Genomic DNA, 21,531 nt, shown 5'->3' on the forward strand with positions numbered 1-21,531 from the left:
CTGGCTTGGTAAAAGCTCGGTGAGCAGTGTGATGTGTTCTGCTCGCTTGACTCAGACCAGAATTCTCTCCACCTCATTCAGGCACTATGGAACACATTTCATGTGCAGGGAGCTTTGAAGGGTGATGAGGACAAACAAAAGTAGATCCTGCCTTCTGAGAGCAAAGAGAACACAAGCAAATACATGCAGAATTTATATAAGCGAGACAAAATAATTTGAAAGGCTAGAGAGCTCAGGACATCAGGAGTGCTCTCTGGTGGCAGATCATCATTTTGATAGCTTTTTGTTAATAGTCAATTTAGGTCTGTTTCTATATACTTTGGAAGAAAAGACAATGAATGACATGCTGTCCTTCGTACATGAAGATGATGCTATTGACTCCTCATCCTTAGAGACAAGAGCAGGATAAATAAAATCCAAAACCTGAGGGGCTCTGGTGATTCTTGTGCACCTACAAAGCCATTCAGCTTCTGCAGGACTGTTGAACAGATTGTTTTCCTTTTTTTCTACGATGCAGGTCTGACCATGCCTACCTACCCTTTCCCTCCCTGCCTTTATCAAATTTCAGGGCCTCTCTGTGATATCCAGGATCAAATATAAATTCCTGTTTGGCTTTTTTTTTTTTTTTTTTTTTTTTGGTTCTTGCTTTTTTGCAAGGCAGTGGAACTAAGTGACTTGCCCAAGGTCACAAAGTTAGTAAGGATCATCTGAGGCTGCATTTGAACTCAGGTCCTTCTGACACCAGGGCTGGTACTCTATCTATTGCACCACCTAGCTGCCCCTCTGTTTGGCTTTTAAAACCCTTCATTTCCTGGTCCCTTTGCTGCTTTTCCAGACATTTTCTACACTCTAATGATACCAAGCCCTGGAGGTTTTCGCATGAGAGAAATCATGCTTGAATCCAATTATTTTCATCTATTGTCCCCGCCATTCCTGGAATTTTCTCCCTCTTGGATTTTCTCTGGCTCTTTTGGATTTCAGCTGGAATCCCACCCTCTGTAAGAATTCTCTTCCAGGCCTCCTACACTCCAGTGCTTTTTCTAGGAAATTGTATTTTGACCTGAACAGATCTGGTTTGGTATTGTCTCCTCAGGTAGGGGCTATTGTTGCTTTCTTTGAATCTCAAACGCTTAGCTTAAGCAGGTGCTTCATAGGTGCTTGCTGATGTGACATGGTGTTCACAAAGCTCTTTTGTAGGTTTTCTGTTTGCTCTCTTCTGCAATGGGCTGCACCCCTCTTAGGAAACAGAACTTCAAATGGGCTAATCTGGAACTTTGTCCTGATACGTTGTGTCCCTGACTTGTCATTGCAGTGGCATCGGCCTGGCCCTCTGTGGGCGGCTGCTCTCTGAAGACGACAGACTTCATCTATGTTTAGCCTGCAGAAACCCGGGCAAGGCCGAAGCGACCCGCGCCTCCCTGCTGTCCGCTCACCCCTCAGCTGAGATCTCGCTTGTGCACTTGGATGTCAGCAACCTGCAGTCTGTGTTTCAGGCCTCAAAAGAACTCAAACTCAGGTCTGTGCTTCGGAGCTGGGTCTCTGTTCTGAAGCACAGGAGTGTGTGCTTTTTAAAAAGAGAATGGCCTGGCCAGAGCATCAGCAAGCCTTCAGTTGTACCAGCAGCAATGCTGGTAGCCAGGCTCTGTGCTGAGGCCCACTTGGCAGTGATCGTCTGGGATGTTGTGAGATAAGCCAGGGAGTATATGTAATCGAGATAAACTAGAATCCTGTCCAGCAACATCAGAGATGAAGTGAGAATGTCCATTGTCATTTCTCCCATTTGACGCAGTATTAGAAATGCTGACTATAGAATTAAGATGAGAAAAAGAAATTGAGGGAATTAAGCACAGGTAAAGAAGGACAATTAGAACTTTTTTGCAGATGATATGATAAAGAACCTAAAGAACCCTAAAGACAGAACTAAACAATTAAAAATAAAATCACAAGGAGAAAAAGAATGATTGCATGTTAAATTTTTAACATTGGAATAATATTAGGAAAGTTGGTGCATTACTGCTCTGAAAAACAAGTTAAACCTTAGTATTGGGAAGACACATGACTGAAGAAAAGAACCCTCGCCTTGAAGTCAGATCCTTAGTTTCTAACTGAAATCCTAAACAGTTGATTGAAACAGAACTACAGCAAAGTTTCAGAATATAAAGTAAATCAATGCAGGTCATCAACTTTTCTGGATGATGCCATTTAACCTCAGATATTTGACACCCACTAGTTCTGTGACCTTGGGCAACTTGCCCTCCAAAAAAAAGATAGGTCTTATTTGGGACAGTTAGATGGGGAGTGGATAGAATACCAGCTCTGAGTTCATTTCAATTCTATGAAATGCCTATAAAACCAGAAAAAAAGAGACAAAGAAATTCCATTTTAAAATAACTATGGAATCTGTCAAATTCTTGGTAGTTTACTTGCCAGGTCATATATTAGAACTACATAAAGGCAACTTTAAACTTCTGTTTACAGGCTTAATAGTTGGAAAAATATAAATAGGATTAGTCAATGCAATAAAAATGATGAGATTGCTCAAATTAATTTAGCTGTTCAATGTCATACCAAATTACCAAGGTTTTACTTTATTAACTAGAAAAGATAATGTTGAAATTCATATGGAGGCAAAAAATGTATAGGTGGGATATGAACAAACAGTTAAAGGGAAGAGATCCTGGCTATCTGTAGCCACTGAAATAATACTCATCACTAATTCAAAAATACAAATTGGAGGAATTCAAAGATCTCAACTCCCAGCCATCAAATTGTCAAAGATGATAAAAAAGAGAAAAGACTAGAAAGGTCCCTAGGAGGATAGATACATTAATGACCCTGTTGATGATGGTACCTGTGAATGGGTCCAGTCATTCTGGAAAGCAAGTAAGAATGTTTTATACTTTATACTAAGAAAAGCATACCCTTTGACCTAGGTATAGCACTGTTAGGCCAATACCCAAAATAAATCAGAGAAATCCAGAAGGTCTTATACTTTGAAAATAAATTGTAACAACCTCTTCTCATTGTTTCCCCCAAATTTGGAAGCTAAAGGATGCCCATTGATTAAGGAATGATTGGATAATTCATAATCTTTGAATGTGATGGAGTACTATGGTGTTCTAAGAAATTAGAAAATAAATCATTTCCAAGAGACATGGACGAATTTTCATGAACTCAGACCAGGAGATGTGAGTAGATCCATAATAGTTTATGCAGTCATATCAGTATTGTAAAAATGAGCAAAACCAGATTAATTTATACAGTAATGACAGTGTAAAAACAAAATAACTTTGAAAGATATAGGAAGTATGAGCAATGCAATGACTATTTTAGAGAACCAGTGATGCTTATCTACTTCCTGACAGAGAAGTGATATTTAGGGAGTGGGATTTTATATATTTGTATACAGCCAATGAGGAAATTTGATTTACTCGACTATACATATTTGTTAGAAGGATTTTGTTTTTCTTTCTTTTTTTATCCTCAGAACGGGGAGGGGAGGGTAGTAAAAGGGAAAGAAAACAGATTTCTGGTACTTAAAAAAAAGTGGAGATGGGGTCTGAATTGTAGAAAATATATTCACTTTCAAAAGAGGTCACTATCATTAGTTTTGCCTAATTGTATTAGTCTGTTATATAACAGTTTCTAAGGAATAGTGGTAATCTGAAAATGTTTGTAATATAAAAATGAACCTTTTCAATAACCTTTTGAAACTTATCAACCTTTTTATTTTTTTAAAGGATAATTAGGGGTAGCTAGATTGCACACTGGCCCTGGGGTCAAGTAGACATGAATTCAAATTCGACCTCAGACACTTAATATTTACTAGTTGTGTGACCTTGGACAAATCTCTTAACCCAATTGCCCCACAGAAAAAGCAAAAGACAGAAAAGAATAAACAGCCCAGAGACTCATGTAGTGTAGTAGAGGACTGAACTTGGAAGTAGGAAAATATGGGTTCAAGTTCTGCTTTTAATGTTTGCTCCCTGTGGGTCTACCTGTAAGTCATAACTCTCCTGGAGTTGCGATCAGCAATGGCAACAGTGGAAAAATATGGAAGTAACTTATGTGATGGACATTTCCTAAAGAATGTGATCCACCCATGACAGAGCTGGTGGTGTTGGAACACTGACTGAAGCACATTTATTATTATTATTATTATTATTATTATTATTATTATTATTATTATTATTATTATTATTATTATTTTGGAGGGGGATTTGCAGGGCAGATGGGGTTGGTGGCTTGCCCAGGGCCGCATAACTGGGTAATTGTTGGGTGTCTGAGGCCGGATTTGGACCCGGGTGTCCCTGACTCCACTGTGCCACCCGCACCCCTATTATTATTATTATTATTATTATTATTATTATTATTATTATTATTATTGTTTTATTTTATTTTGTTTTATTTTTGGTTTTTGCAGGGCAGTGGGGTTGGGGTGGCTTGCCCAGGTTTACACAGCTGGGTGATTGTTGGGTGTCTGGGGCCAGATTTGAGCTTCGGTGCTTCTGACTCCAGGGCCGGTGCTCTGCTACCTAGCTGCCCCTATTATTATTACTATTTTTTTATTTTAATTTTAATTTTTCCCTCTTTCCTTTACTTTATTGCTCATGAGTTTCTATATTTTTTGGGGGTAGGGGGTATTTTATTTACTCTTAAACAAGAATATTTTAATAATTATAAAAAACATAATTTGTACAAAAATAAAATAAATATAATTAAAAAAATAAGTTAAATTAATGTTAAATGAGTAAGTTAAAAAACGCAACTAAAATAAATTGGTATTGTTCATATATGCCTCTCCCTTTCTCTGCAAATCTTAAGATAATTAGTTGAGGTCATGATGAGGCATTGATTGGGATCCATTTCAGGATTTCTGCCCCAGGACTTTGCAGCCCTGATGAAATCTTAGGTTCAGATCCTCCAGAGGTAATCATAAGGGTTGGGCCATTGATCTTGAGACCTGAGCCTTGGCCAGACAAGAATAGCTCGTGTTCTCAAAGGACTACAAGGAAGAAGAGGTCCTTTTTTAAAGAAACTAGTTGCAGACTGCTCCTCAGTCGTTGTCTTTAAGTTACAGAACATAAAGTATACTTCAGTTTAAAGGAAGCCCAATGAGTGCAATGAGACCTTTTGGCAGCTATCTTCTAGTTTGCTTACTTATGCCATTTTTTTTCTTTTAAAAAATTTAAATTTATTTTTCATTTTACAAAATTAATAATCATTGTCATATACATAACAAAACATAAGAGAGGATTCATAATATTAAATACTAAATTTTGATTTTAAGAAGACCTGTATAATATGTATTATACATTGTGTTCAGAATTGTCTTTTTGTGTCATTTTCTTTTTTTCTCTACTATGTAGTTCAGTTTCTTTCCTCCAGGATGGCTATAATTAAGCATGGATATTTACATCTCTATTTATCCATCCATCCATCCACATACACACACTAATATACATTCTCATATATACATGTATACACACATATAGATATTTTATATGTCTACATATATGTATACATATACCTGCATATTCATACAAATATTCATAGACATATATTTGTTTTGTGTGTATCTCATTTTTTTCAGTGAAGGATCTAGATTTATTTATTTCTATTATTATATCAATTTTGTTGCAAGAGTAAACATAAACCCCCCTGCACCCCAAGAAGGTGAGAAACCTCAAGAATAATGAGAGAAAAAAATGTACTTCAGTCTGTGTTTAGATTCCAATGGCTCTGTCTCAGGGATGAGTTGCTTTCGTTATCATAAGTCCACCAGATAAGTTGCTTCACTATTTTTCCCACAGTTGCTGTTACTAGCTGTATTTCCCTCCACTCTATTCCTCCCTACTCTCATTTATTCTATTCTCTTCTTTCATGTCCTGTCCAAAAGTGTGTTGTATCTGAGTAACCTCTCCTTCAATCTTCCCTCTCTTCTATCACCTGTCCCCCCCTTCACTCCCCCATTCCCCCTTATCTCATCCCGTTTCCTCTCATTTTTCTCTAGAGTAAGATAAATTTCTATACCCTATTAAGTATGTGTGTGTGTGTGTGTGTGTGTGTTGTGTGTGTTATTTACTCTCTGAGCCATTTCTGATGAGAATGAAGGCTCATTCATTCCCCCTTGCCTTCCCCCATTCCACTCCATTGAAAAAAACTTTTTCTTGACTCTTATGTGAAATTTCTTAGCTTCTTCTTCATCTCCTTTCCCTTCCTCCCAGTACTTTCCTTTATCCTCCATTGACTCCATCTTTTTACTATATTATACCATTGTATTACATTACTTCCTGTGCCTTGTCTATATATGCTTCTTCTAACAGCTCTTATAAATGAGAAAGTTCATATATAAGTTATCAATATCTTCTTCCCAAGCAGGAATACAAACAGTTCATTATCATTAAGTTCCTCATAGTTATTCCTTCTCATCCATCCCCTTTATGGTTCACCAGAGTCCTATACTTGGAGATCAAACTTTCTGTTCAGCTCTGGTTGTTTCAATAGGAAAGTCTGAGAGTCCCCTGTTTCATTGAAAGCCCATCTTTTCCCCTGAAAGAGGATGTTCAGTTTTGCTGGGTAGTTGATTCTCAGTTGTCAACCAAGATCTTTTGCCTTCCAGAATATCATATTCCAATCCTACGAGCCCTTAGTGTAGATGCTGCCAGATCCTGTATAATCCTGACTGGAGCCTCAATAGTTGAATTGTTTGTTTCTGCCAGCTTTTAGAATTTTCTCTCTGATTTGGGAGTTTTGGAATTTGTCTATAATATTCCTGGAAGTTTTTCTTTTGGGATCTTTTTCAGGAGGTGATTGGTGAATTCTGTCTATTTTACCCTCTGCTTCTAGGATCTCAGTGCAATTTTGCTGTATTGTTTCTTGAAAAATGAAGTCTAGGCTTTTTTTTTCCTGGTTGTGACTTTCAGGTAGCCCAATCATTTTTAAATTATTTCTTCTTGATTTGTTTTCAAAGTGAATTGTTTTTCCAATGAGATATTTCACATTTTCTTCTAATTTTTTTTTTTTTTTGGAAGAATTTTATTTCTTCCTGATTTCTTGCAAAGTCATCAGCTTCCTTTAGTTCCATTCTGTATTTTAAGGTGTTATTTTCTTCAGAGAACTTCTTAATCTCTTTTTTCAGCTAGCCAATTCTGTTTTTTAGGCATTCTTCTCCTCATTTGCCTTTTGTTTTGCTTTTTCCATTTGGCCTAAACTGGTTTTTAACACATCATTTTCTTCAATATTATTTTGTATGTCTTTCACCAAGCTTTTGATTTGGTTTTCATGATTTTTCTGCATCACTCTCATTTCTCCTCCCAATTTTTCCCTCCACTTCCCTTAATTGCTTTTTTTTTTTTTTTGCAAGGCAAATGGAGTTAAGTGGCTTGCCCAAGGCCACACGGCTAGGTAGTTCTTAAGTGTCTGAGACCGGATCTGAACCCAGGTACTCCTGACTCCAGGGCCGGTGCTTTATCCACTATGCCACCTAGCAGCCCCCCTTAATTACTTTTCAAAGTCTTTTTTTTTTGAGCTCATCCATAGTCTGAGCCCATTTTCTATTTCTCTTGGAGGTTTCGAATATGGAAGCTTTGATTTTGTTGTCATCTGAGTATGTGTTTTGATCTTCCATGGGAGTAAAGTAATTTTTTACAGTCAGATTCTTCTTTTTCTGTTGTTTACTCATTTCCACAGCCCAAGACTAATTTACAGCACTTCCAAGGGTTTGGGTTTTTTTTTTTTTTTGGAGGGACACCCCACTGGGACCTTTATTCCTCCTAGGTCTTATGCTTTCTTGCCTGTGTTTTGATATGTAGATGACCTTAGCACTTCCCTCTGCCCTGGAGCTGTGAGGAGAGGCCCTGCTAGGCTATCTTAGTATGGAAGCCCAAACTGCAACCTGGAGCTGAGTAGAGTCCTGCCCTCAGGGAGAGCAGAGAAATTTATGCAGTCTCCCCTGACCCTCTTACCAGCTGTGGACTGTGCTGTGGAAGTGCAGACTGGTTTCTCCTGATTTTTGCTGCAGGTTCTGCGGCTGGTACTCCTCACTCCACATTCATTTTGGTAGCAGAATTCTCTCACTTCCCCTTCAGGCTGTTCCCAGACTGTGCTGCAACTGGGTCTTTTTCCAATTCCCCGTCCTGGTGAAACACACCTTTCCCGTGGAACTTTTAAGTTATCTTGGATTCGGAAAATGTGTCTGTCAGTCAGTCTTTCTGTGGTTCTGCCCCTCTAAATTTTGACTGGAGTCATAATTTAACGGCCTTTGGAGTTTTTTGGGGAAGAAGTTCCTGGGAAATGTTGCTTTCATGCTGCCATCTTGACTCTGCCCCCCCTACTTATGCCATTTTTATTCTGTCAAGAAACACCTTGTTTATCCCAGTGCTGAATTTTATTATTTATATGAAAAACAGTAAGAAAATGGAAGAATAAAATAAAGGGGGTTCTAGGTTTTTTTTTTTAAGGGAGATTTAAATATGCAACTTTGAGTGTAGTTAGGTCAACTGAAGTTAGGAGAAAATTTGTGTTGTGGAGATGGAATCTTTATATTACATTTCTAGAAAAAGATAAGTTCCTGGATTAGAGATTATATCAATAACTTATCCTGCATTGAGTAGATGTAGCATTTTTATTCATGCTTTTGGGAGCTCTTTCTAAAATCCCAGTTACATGAATGTGGGCTAAATTAAATAGAATTTGGCATTAAAAATCAATGTTCCCTTTGTCTCATTTTCATATTGACTTTGATAATCAGACTCCTCTGGTTGTCAATTATTGATAGGGAAATCAAGAGTACTTTTGTTCGTGGAATGGAACTCTCACTGGCAAGTTCTTATACATGTGAAGACCTGAGTCCAGGAACTGACAATGATGTTTGAACATTTATTTTGACAATGACTAGGTTTTTTTCCTTTTTTTTTGCAAGGCAGTGGGGATTAAGTGACTTGCCCAAGGTCACACAGCTAGGTAATTATTAAATGGTTGAGGCAGGATTTGAACTCAGGTCCCCCTGACTCCAGGGCCAGTGCTCTATTCACAACACCACCTAACTTCCCCCAATGACAGTTTTTAAGAGAAAAGTCTCATAATTTATGTATCAATTGGTGCCATCTTTTTTCAAGAAGAAAGTTGGACTCTGTGCATTTCTCTTTAATGACCATATTCTAGGGTTTCCAAGGAAAGGAGGTATCCTAGTGATGGATTGATCTTTGTATTTTATTTGTAGGTTTGGGCGTCTAGACTACCTCTATGTGAATGCTGGGATTATGCCAAATCCACAGTTCAATTTAAAAGCATTTTTTTCTGGCCTCTTCTCAAGGTAACTTTGATATTTTTCAGATAAATGGATGAACACAAAAGCATTTGTTAAACTCTTTTTATGAGTTAATCACTGTGTTAAATGCTGGGGCTATAAATAAATACAAAACAATATCTGACGTTAAGGCTCTTATAATAGAAAAAAACAATATATCTAGGAAAGTCATGGTTAGGGAAGGGTGTTTTGGTTTGGAAAGTCACAGAGATAGAGAATAGAACCACAGGACAGTTAACCAGAAGCAGTGTTAATGGTATTTTGATTATTCTTGTCAGAGCAATAAGTAAAAAGCAGCAGAGGAGTTGGAGGAGATGGTAATGTCAAGGCAAGAATATGAATATAAAGAGGCATTTTCAGGCTTCTGAGGCCAGCCAAATATTGTGGGCTCTTCCCAGGCAAAAGGCCATGGTCCTGGGGTTTAAGAATGAAGTTTTTCTAGACTGCCTCTGGCAGTCTAATTCAGAGGGTGTATTAGTAGAAACCAGGTAGTGGGGCAAGAATATGACCAGGGGTAAGTAGAGCTACTCAAGAGAAGTTAAGCTTTCTCATTTTTTTGTGCTCAGTTTGTCAGTGATCAGTATATCAAATTGGGTTGGGGATATCAGAGAAAAGTGGAGGTAACTGGATAGAAAGATCATGGTAAGAGTTGATATTAACACCTTTATGAAAGGGAAATTAAATATTAGCAATCATGTCTTGAGTAAAGTGTTTTCAAGGATCTGTAAAATCTTGATGATGCTTTTAGAGTGGCTATGGATGGTTACTGGAAGGGGTGGTTATATCTATCTGAAAGGAAAAAAGATAACATAGTATGCACAATTAAACCAATTATACCCACTTCCCAGCCCTTGAGATGTGTTTCCAAGGAGCATTGTTAATGGAGGCCCTTCTTTTCAGGCCTTCTTGAGTCATTACCCTTTGAGGACCTTAGGTAAACTGAAAGAGAACCAGACTGTTTGTGGTTTGAACTCTGATATTTGAATATTTGTGAGCAGATTTGGTGTTTGATTTGGCACCAAGTGATCCGGTTAAGTCATTTTGATGTTATTTTGTTCTCTTTCAGAAAAGTAATTCATATGTTCTCCACAGCTGAAGGCCTGTTGACCCAAGAAGACAGAGTCACTGCAGATGGACTGCAGGAGGTGTTTGAAACCAATGTCTTTGGCCACTTTATTCTGGTAAAGACAGACTTTTGAACTTTTGCTTAACTAGTGATGGGAAATTAATACTACTTCACAACATTGGTTTTGTTTTGTTCCTATAAGTGAGGATGAATAGGAGTTGATTGTTAAATAGAACTTTTTTCTAGGGAAGAGTTGATTGGTGCCTGGTTTTCTCCCTTTCATTTCCTGGTCCTTTTGTCTCCTTGTATACTGGGAAGTCACAGTCTGATGTTATTTATGAGTTATTGGCATGATGAATTTAATTGATCTTAACTTTCCTTTTCAGTTACAGAACTCAAAGTAGTTTGTAATTCATCATACATTATTGTTTTTAGATAAACCTACCTTCAATCCCATACTGAGGTAGTTTTAGTTACTAGATGGATCTTTTATGAAATGATTTGCTGTCATGAACCCTCAAAGAGAAACTTAAAGAGCAGTTCTGTGTATTTTGAGGTAGCTAAAGTAGTCATAGCTTGGGCGATTCTATGTTTATTTGTATCAGATTTGGAATTAGATGATTAGAGCAACTTGTTTGCAGAAAGAGGTAAGGAACACATTCTGTTGCTCTTCTTTTAAATGTAAATTATTGCTAACATTACATCTCTTAAATTGTATTTAAAATAGATTATTATCCTCAACACTGGAAAACTGCTTCTCCTTATCCTATTTTAAGCATGGTTGTGTGCCTGTCTCATAAAAATAGGAGTTCTTAACTCTTTTTTTCTGTCAAGAGGATCCTCTTTTAAATCTGGTGAAATTTATAGACCCCTTTTCAGAATAATGTTTTTAAAGGTATGAAATAGAACATTACAGAGGAACCAGTTGTAATGAACTGTAGTCATTATATATGTATGTGTACATATAAAACTTATAAATATATTTTATAAATATTTATATATTTGTGTCACATACACACAAGCACATACATTTTTTTGGGTCCAGATTTAAAAACTTGGACATATTGAACAAAACCATTCATTTCTCAGTTTTACCCACATGTTTTTCATCTTTTTGGTTAATTCTGTCATAAGAAATGTTAAATTCAGATTTCTTTGTGTCCAAAATACTCTTGATCACCTATCCCTTGCAACTTAGGGAATATGTTTTCAAGAAATGGGAACTTTCTGTCTTTTTAGATTTCAGGTTGTAAATCTGCCACCAACAGTTATTGGGATATTGGGTTCTCTGGTTGAATGGAATTTTAATGTCTTTCCCAGTTTTGATTATCCATGTTATTGCTTTTGCCCTACTAGTACAAGGAAATAGGAGAAAACTCTCCTGTTCTGAAATTAATCCTTTATCTTCTCCTCTTACAGAAATAGGACAAAATTAAAGCATTAATATACAAAATGTACATGAATTCACTCCCCCCCAATTAGTTTATCTTATAAACAGGTAGGTCCCTTCTAGTACCCCATTTGTCCTGGACTATGCCCTTCATGTCAGTCAAATAGATACTTATACCTTCTGTGTGATTGAGAATTTTCTAATCCTCTCCAGGCCCAAGACTTTGTATTTCTAGTGCTCTAACTTTTCACTGATCCTGTAGACATGTCTGGCATTAATCCAGGCTCTTTGGAACTTCTGCCATGGTGATATCCTCTTTGTCCCACTAGACATTGTCTGATACAAGATAAATTCTAGTATTTCTCTAGTTGTTCCTATTGTTCAGGTCTAACACTTGATCAGTCTTCTCATTTCCTTGACCCAACAACTCCAGAGTCTCGTTTCACATATTAGCTTTCATTTGCTTGCTTTGGAAAAGAAATTAGATCCCTCAGTGGATCAAACTGCTCAAAGCCATCTCTAAAGTGATACAAATGAGGCAACTCAGACTGATGAGTGTGAAGGATAACCTCGAAAGGGAAAAGAGCTCTTAATATAATCACAGAAGTATGAAGTAACAATTTTTAAGAAGTCTTCTTTTTCCCTTTTCACTCTTGAAATCAATATTCTTCTTCTTTATATTTTTCCTTTTTCTTTCCCCCACTTAATATACTGGGAGATGGATTGTTTTGCTCCTATTTTTCTTACCTTTGTTTTATCATGAATACTATTTGTTTAAAGCATTTAAACATTCACATCCTTAGTGTGGCCTTTTGGTGGGAGAGTCTTCTTCCCCTTTCCACCAAAGGCTTCTTATTTTCTTCAAACAAAATAATATGAAGGCTTCTTATGCTTATTTATCTTCCTCTTAATTTCCCTATTGCTTTTGAGATAGGTTTTCAGATCTCATTTGTGTTGCTATAAAACATTTATAGGAAGTAAAAGTTGTAAAGAAGCATAGAACTATAAATCTTAGAGGCAGAAACAATTTTCGAATTTAGAGGACATTTTATCAAGCTCTGTCTAGTAGGCCTTTCCTGTACCACATCCCTCACAAGTCTTTTTTTAGCCTCTGACTACTTCTAATGATAGAGAACTCTCTGTTACGAGGTAGTCCACTTAAGGATTGTGTTGATTATAATTCTTCCTTATGCAGAAGTGAAATGTGTCTCTTTATAATTTTTTTGATTCTTGTTTTTTCTTCTTTCCAAATCCATGAATAAGTCTAATTTCTCTTTTGTATATTGATGCCTCAAATATACGCATTTTCCAGTGAAATTTAGTATATTTGGTAAATAAGATGCCAAGCTCTCTTGTGTCTTTGGTCTTAAAGGTTAGATATATCCTAACTTTATACCTTCTTCATCTTAACATGATTTTTTTTACTGTTGTGGTGCTCCTCTAGATAGATACTTTCTTTTTTTTAGAAAGATTTTATTTTGAGTTTTACAATTTTTCTCCTAATCTTGCTTCCTTACCCTCACCAGTGTAGAAGTCTGTTGGTCTTTACATTGTTTCTATGGTATACACTGATCTAAGTTGAATATGATGAGAGAGAAGTCATATCCTTAAGGAAGAAAAAATAAAATATAAGAGATAGCAAAGATAACAGTTTTTTTTTTCCTAAGTTAAATGTAATAGTCTTTGGTCTTTGTTTAAACTCCACAATTCTTTCTCTGGATACAGATGGTATTCTCCATAGCAGATAGCCCAAAATTTTCCCTGATTGTTGCAACGATGGAATGAGCAAGGTTGCAGTGATGGAATGAGCAAGGCCATCAAGGTTTTTCATCATCCCCATGTTGCTGTTAAGGGTGTACAATGTTCTTCTGGTTCTGCTCATCTTGCTTAGTGCCAGAACTAATATAGTATTCCAGGGCTGGTGTGATAATTGCAGGGTATGTTGGCAGTATCTCCTTAATTATTGTGTATACTTAGCATGTCAGCCCAAAATCATGTTAAAGATAGCAAGACATCATGGGTAGCCTCAAAGCCAGGTCAGCTTAGATCAGATCTGTCCTCTAGTACATACTGATTATTGGTCCCTGATTGAGTCATTTAATCTTTCATTGTCCTGGATAATTCTCCAAGACATAAAGTTGGGGATAGGGAGAGTTTTCTACCTGGAATTTACTTGCTGAATTGAAGCTACAGGTCCAGACTTAAAGAAAACAGCAAAAATCACACTGATATTTTTAGCAGCCATGCCATTCTTTTGTCTTGCTTAGAGTCTTTCATAAGAATTGCTGTCCAACTGAATTATCTCTATCATTTTATATGGGCAGCAGTGTCTTCAGTGTAAGACATTTTTTCTTTGTATTAGTTTTGGGCCTATCCTATTAGATTGAATTTCTGTTGCCCAGTGCATCAGCTGTCCCACTCAGTTTTGAGCTGTCTGCAGACTTAGCATGCACATCCTTTGTATTGTCTTCATTTAAGATTGATTAAATTGCAGAACTAAACTGGCTGAGTCAGTAGCAAGCCTCCAGGGACCTTCTAGACTCATACTGATCTGTTAATTAGTAGTGTTTTGGTTTGATTATTTCACTTAGTTATGAATCCAGCTACTGTCATACAGACTACAAGACATGAAAGACTAGGAAATCCAGATTTCAGCAAGTCATTTTACTGTGTGCATAAAGCATTCTCATGACCTGCTACCCTAGTATCTCTGAGAAAAAAAAATGAGTGGTTTGGCTTATGTTGATGAAGATGCTGATTCATTGTGATCACTTCTTCCTTTTCTAAGTGCTCACAAACCATATATTTGTTGATCCCTATTAGGGTTTTGCTAGTAATGATTATCAGGTTGTCTATTTAGCAGGCAATTTGCCTTTTCCTTTTTTGAAAAGAGATGCTATTTACCTGATCCAGCCCTCAATGCCTTTCTTTTCTCCATCTCCAAAGACCCTTGACCATAGCTACATGTTCTTTGTCTGGGCCACGTAAACTCATATTGTCAGGTTATTCCTCACAATATTGGACTTAATTCTTTCTGATTTTTTTCTTCTCTCTAACTTTGAAAATGATTCTCCCTAACTGAAGCAAAACAGGTTTAAAAATGTTTTTAATATTGATCCAAACAATGGAATGGACCTTTCTTTTTTTATATAGTTTGGGAAACATTTCTTTTTTGTTCTTGATTGAAAACTTTTCCTTTGGGTTTTAGTTTTCTTGACATTGTTACAGGTCTATGCCATTCCATTCTTCTCATTCTTGGTTGAATGGTCTTATAGCTACTCCATTTTATATGGAAATCCTTTTTCTCTGAGCTCATTAGAGGATATCTGGTACACTCAGACATCTCTCTAAGTATTCTCTTTCTTCTTCATTTATATAATATAATTTATATTGTTGTCAGAATTTTGTTTTGGGAAACCTTTCATCTCATAAATGTTAGAAGCCAACCATGCAGACAAGTTGATAGCTGGAGAAGTGATATTATGGGGACTTTCACTGTGTTGCTTATGAATTGTGTCTAAGCCCTAAATCCAGTAGGCCTCAAAAGTATTTTTTCATTTTTATCTTAGATTCGGGAGCTGGAGCCTCTGCTTTGTTGCCCTGACATTCCATCTCAGGTCATCTGGACATCTTCTAGCAATGCAAGGAAATCTAATTTTAGCCTAGAAGATATCCAACATGTCAAGGGCAGTGAACCCTACAGCTCTTCTAAATATGCCACTGACCTTCTTAGTTTGGCTTTGAACCGGAATTTTAACCAACAGGTAAGGAGGTCCTTAAGAGTCTGGGAGATTTAGAGAGAGAGAGAGAGAGAGAGAGAGAGAGAGAGAGAGAGAGAGGAAAATAGCTTCAAATCCTGGCCTAGACAGTGATTCACTATGTGGCTGTGGTCAAGTTTCTCTTATATCAAATAGGGATAATGATCCCAGTAGAACCTCTCTCACAAGGTTAATTGTGAAATGGGATTAAAGGTGACACTTGGTGCTGGGCACTTTTATAACTGTCACAAAAATGTGAGAGAAGAGATCAGATTGCCTTCCTCAAAGGATTGTAAAAGGCCATTTTTATTTTTATTTTTTTTACTATGGATCTGACCTGAGTGCTCCAATAACAAAAATAACTGAAAAAACAATGGTTTGTAATGGATGGAATAATATCCCTATTGTGGTTCTCAGGTTGCAACTGGTGATTCCTTGGGATCTTAAATTTCTATATTAAAATGTTATGCCTTACTAGATTGTAGAGTACATCCAATAGTTATTTGGCTCTTTCTGTTAATGGTGATTACAAAAGTGACTCCAGAGTCACACTACTGAGAGAGCCACAGGTCGGAAGTTTTGGGAAAGTCGTCCTTGTTATTGGACATGACTGCTGACAAGTTTGTGGCAACTATGACTTTTTAGAACTCTTTGCTCCTGATCTAGATGGGGAAATACAAGGAAGGAAGGAAGCAAGATTTCCCTATGTGCTAGATACTATGCTTACTAAAAACAAACCCCTAAGTGTAGATGAAACCAACAGAACTCAGTCTGAAGTGGGCCGACTGTGGGCCTCCCTGTGGGAGCCAATAATCCAGGCTCTACTCCTAGTGCAACTGTAATCCTGGCCAGGTCACTTCATTTCTTTATTTTTCCATTTCTAAAGTGGAAACAGCACTGTCTGACCTGCCTCACTCACCAGGTGAGGAGTAAATTAGATAAAAGTTGAGAGTGTTGAATTCAATTCAGCAAGGATTGCTGCAACCTACAAGGCAAGAGAGGTAGAGCATTGGCATATAGGAATTAGGAGGACCTTGATTCGTGTCTCAACTGTGTGATCCTGGGCCAGTTATTCATTCTTTCATTTTCTCAGGCAATTGTGTGAGACTGTCAGATGACCTAAATAAATAAACAGTTTTCTCACCATAAATTCCTGGTACCATTGAAATCACAGGAAGTGGGAACTGAAAAAAACAAAAGTTTTAGGTGCTGAGGGTTGCAAAAAAATAAATAAATAAAATGTTCCTGCCCTCAAATGGCTTACACTTTACTGGGTAGAAGCAATTTATCAATAAAACAATTTTCCTCTTACAGGAAAATCAGGATAATACAGTTTGTAGGAGGTGGCTTCTGGAATTTGGAGGACTCCCAGCAAAGTTGAGGAGGAATCAGCATTTTTAGGCATGGGAGATGGCTTATAGAAGACATAGAGATGGGGAAATTGGTTGAAATGTAGAGTATACAAGGTGGACTAATGCATAGTATCTCTGGAAAGATAGCCTGGAGCTAGAGGGTAGGAGGCAAAACCCTCCTCAGGCGTCTCGTGGTGGGGGACAGAAGGCACCCTTACTTCTTTCTTTATTTTTTACAGGGCAATGGGTTTAAGAGTCTTGCCCAAGGCCACACAGCTAGGTAATTATTAAGTATCTGAGGCAGGATTTGAACTTAGGTTCTCCTGACTCCAGAATGCTTTAGCCACTGTGTACCTAGCTGCCCCACACCCTTATTTCTTTTAGGCAATCATGTTCATCCTTGGTATTCCAAGAGGACATGGTGTTTGGGTCAAAGTATAATATATTCAATTGTGGCTGATCCATCTAATATGAGCTCAGAAGACTCTATCTCAGGTTGGACACACCTAGACCATTTGAACTTTTGGAATGGAAATGCGTATGCCTCATGTTTCTTTTGTGCTCCTGTGATTCTGCTTTTTGTGGGCTCTCCATGCTGGGGGGTCTTGTACCAGCATCTCCCTGTCTCACAGTAGTATTGGGTTCTTCAGAGAGGAACATATCCTTGTACTTCTTCTGACCACCATGTGAACTATGGCAGATCCTTCCAGTGATTGGCTGGCTGTTGTTCAAGGCATTGAAAGTTTTTCTGACTACAATAGCTCTTGAAGTCAGTGTTCTATGTAAATGGGAAGAATTACAACCTGCATCAAAGCAGGAATAGTCTCATGCTGATCAAATTATAGATAGAGATGTAATAACTATCAGGAAAGAATATCTTAAAAGACTGTTCTTTCATAATCACTTCCTTCTGCCACTCTCATTTCCCTCATTCTCATCTCTTTCCATATTGCCAGGGCCTGTACTCTAGCGTAGTGTGCCCAGGGACTGTGTTGACCAATTTGACTTACGGGATACTGCCGCCTTTCATCTGGACACTATTGACTCCGATAGTATTTTTGGTGAGAGATAAGTTCTTTCTTCATTACTTTTGCAAATATATTAAATTTCAGCACAGGCAAATGTTTTCTCACTTCAATATTAGTATATCCTACAGTTTTAAGAAAATTCAAAGTTTTTTTTTTTTTTTTTTTTTTTTTTTTTTTTAATAGGGGAACCATGCCTCAACCTCAGCATCCTGGCTCAATTTCATCTGACTGTTTACAAGATCAATAAGCTAGTACCCTACCCTAATAGGGCTCATCTTTTTAAAAAGATAATTACCCTACAATACTTTCCCAATTTCCCTGATTTTTAGCAGTTACATAAATCAGCTATTCAGTGTGTTTCTCTCAGTGACACTTAATTCAGTTGTCTGTATGTACATGTCTCTGGAGAAACCTGTCTCCTAACTATGAGTGATTTTGTTGTCCTGAAGCCAGGGGTTAGAATTTCTGAAACAAGTGAAAGAAATCTAGGTATTTTCCTTTAGACTTTTTTTTCTGTTTTTATGAAAATCTCAAATTAAAGCTTTGTTCTAGACTGGATGTTGCCATTTATTGGCAGATTGACCTTAGGCAACTTAACTCTTACTGTGGACTCTGTTCCCCAATTTTGTAAAATGAGAAGGTTGATTGGGATTATTGAATTATGTGACTTAGTCTTAAAGAGACCCTTCTCCTTTTATTCCTTTTCCACGAATAGAGCTTTCTGATACTCTCCTTGACTACTTATATTAAAATAACAATATGAGTTTCGGGTTTTCTAACCTTTGTCCATCTTCAGCTTGGATAATTACAAGATATTAGCTAATTCTTACATGCAAGATAAGGAATGGAACAAATGTCTGCTTGCTTGTTCATTTCCAAGCCAACTAGATCTCCTTTTTCATAAATAATTGATAATCTGGGGAGTAATAAGGTGTACTAATCTTGTTTGCTTAGAGGAGACTATAGCATGTGAAAGAGATTATTTAGCAGCTCTAATTGAAGAATGACCCATTAAGTCTGTTCTTTGAAAAGATTAAACAAAGATTCCAGAATTGAGCTTAGCCTAGGGTAACAGGACCTGAGAATCCCAAATAGTATTGGGTCAATAATTGCTATAAGTTGCCCTTTTGACTCTCTAGTGAGACCATGTCAAGTAGAGTGGAATTCCCAAGGTGCCTCTCATCTCTGAGGAATGGTCAAACATTCCACTATGAAGAGACCTGAGTTTTATTAAAATCTCATCTACTGGAGATACAAGAAATTCTAGGAAGAATTTGCTTTTTCTAGGAATTTGTGTGCTGTAAATTGAACATTATTGTTTTTCAGTGTCCTTGATAACTTTATTAACAAATGGCATTTTTTTCTTTCCTCAGCTGCGTTTTTTTATAAATTCTTTAACAACCACACCTTACAATGGAGCAGAAGCCTTGGTATGTTTCTGAGGCCGTGATGGGAGATGGTCTAGGAGATAAGAGTCTGAAGTTCAATGATTACTGATGGCACATCTTACTGAGATACAGAACCCTTAGAGTGCCCAGGATCTGGAAGGAAAGAAAAGTAATCTCAATATAGTCATCTTGGGAAATGTTTTTGGAATCAGTTTAAATGGTGGTAGAAGACAAATGAATTGTGTAAGCGTTAACCTCTAAGATAGTTTTCGTTTCGCCATCTCTGTAAAAAAATGAAGTCAGGGAAGGCTGTGGGAACTATGCCTTCTGATGTAAGACCTGGAAGAGATGTCTTTGGGAAGTCAGTGGCATGGGTAGCAAAGACACCCCCCAAAAGTTTAATGTGAAGAAGCACTGCTCTACAATTAGAGAAGAACATAAATGGGGCAAACTGCCTGGGAAACTCTGTTACTTTCACTCTGTGAAACTCTCCAAGCACAGTCAGCAGCAAGATGACCTGCGTGAGACAGGAAAGAGAAATTTGGATGGTGTGGGCACCTCCTCCCAGTCTCCATTTACACAGTTACAGGGCCACATAGACAAGTGTTCTTGAAGGTCTACAGTGGATTTAGTCCAGTGCTAGGCATATGGGGATATAGAAGAAAAAGATAGGAAAGACAGGTCCAGAAAACATTATTTAATCAAGTTTTAATTTGTATGTAATAGACAGTAAGTGCCATACTTTACAGAAGGGAGATATTAGAGTGGGCTGGGTTAGTTGAAGGGGGCTTCAGTGTAGGTGGGATTTGGTTTAAGTCTTAAAGTGTTCACAGATTTAGAAAGATTGGAATGTGAAATCAGCTTCTTAAGTACAAAACCATATTACCTACCCTCGCATCTTCTAATTTATTTCTGTTCTTAGTTTCTGATTTATGGGAAAGATAATTAACAGTTAACATGTATATCATATCTAGAGATTTGCAAAGGGCTCTTATCTTACTGGAGAGAAGGTTACAAGTATGTGAGGATAGCTCTAGTGCCTTGGGTAATTTGATTAAATGGTTTGAAAAGATAAAGGTCTGGAAATTTGGCTTAGCTCTCCTATTTTCAAGTTCAGCATAAAAATGTGACTAATAGTAGTTTTTCACTAAATGATAAAATGAAAAACACTTGCAGTATGTCTAATATATGTATTTACAAATGTACATATGTATAGAATATCTATTTGGAAATAGGTCTTTAAGTCCAAGAGTTGATATTTCATTTTAAAAACCATTTGATCAATGAGCTGTACTGTCTTATGGTATAAACTGAGTATTTTTGAAGAAGGAACTTGACTTCAACCCTGGTATTTAAGTAGACCTTGAAGGGCATCCATATCTCATTTAACTTAAAATAATTTGCAATGAAGAATGGTTGGTCACTCAGTCATCTTTCTTCCTTCTCTTGGATTGAATTACTCAACAATTTCATGTAGCTATTGAGCAATTATAGAATCTTAGAGCTGAAAAATTTTGCCAGATGATGATTGATAGGCTTTTAAAACTTGTTCAAAGCTATTTAAAGTACTAGAAGTCAAGATTTACTTTAAGACAGGTGTGACTTATTCTCTCTTTTCTCCTCCTTTCTAGTTATGGCTTTTCCGACAAAAGCCTGAGTTTCTGAATCCCTTGACCAAATATCACAGTGCTACCACAGGTCTTGGAAACAATTATGTAAAGCCTCAGAAGGTAAGCTCTGTTAAAGACAGCGCGGTAACAACAGGAACTGGTTAGATTAGCTGAAAAAAATATCAGTTAGAAAGTTAGGGAGGAAAGTTAGGTATGATCTTCCTTTCTTTTAAAAAAAATTATTAAAATTGTTTTTCTTTCATTGTGAACATGACAAGCATCAAACATAACTATTTCCATAAATATAAGGAAGAGAATAAGAGGCTTGTGTCTAAAATTGTAAATCTAATATGTATAGTTATTCCCATATATATATATATATATATGTATATTAAATTTTAACTCCACTTTACAATCATTGCCTTGCTTATCTTTGATTCTTCCCAAATTCTTTTTTTTTCTTCTGTGTATTTCCAATGTTTCATTGTTCTTTTCATTCTTTTCTCTTTTAAAAAAAAATCATTGTCTTCCTTACCCATATTCCCCTATTCTCTGTCAGTTTTGAAACAAATTTTTGTTCAGTCTTCTTTGCCTGACTTCACTGACTGCAAAGATTATCTGTTATAATT

At 37.0% G+C, this 21,531-nt stretch overlaps 1 protein-coding gene across 2 annotated transcripts in view; it reads left to right on the plus strand.

Moving 5' to 3' along the window:
* The window catches only part of HSD17B7 (hydroxysteroid 17-beta dehydrogenase 7), a 33,289-nt gene that overhangs the window by 10,903 nt on the left and 855 nt on the right, over nt 1-21,531 (plus strand). Inside the window, exons 2-8 of one of the 2 annotated variants that reach the window (XM_074221869.1) lie at nt 1,313-1,516; nt 9,224-9,316; nt 10,377-10,491; nt 15,336-15,530; nt 17,833-17,937; nt 19,278-19,334; nt 20,924-21,022. In XM_074221869.1, the coding sequence (XP_074077970.1) occupies nt 1,313-1,516; nt 9,224-9,316; nt 10,377-10,491; nt 15,336-15,530; nt 17,833-17,937; nt 19,278-19,334; nt 20,924-21,022 (868 nt within the window). The remainder of the gene's footprint in view (nt 1-1,312; nt 1,517-9,223; nt 9,317-10,376; nt 10,492-15,335; nt 15,531-17,832; nt 17,938-19,277; nt 19,335-20,923; nt 21,023-21,531) is intronic. The other variant, XM_074221870.1, reaches the window with a different exon arrangement.

The sequence above is a fragment of the Macrotis lagotis genome, chromosome 2, assembly GCF_037893015.1.
Source record: "Macrotis lagotis isolate mMagLag1 chromosome 2, bilby.v1.9.chrom.fasta, whole genome shotgun sequence".
Lineage (NCBI taxonomy): Eukaryota > Metazoa > Chordata > Mammalia > Peramelemorphia > Peramelidae > Macrotis > Macrotis lagotis.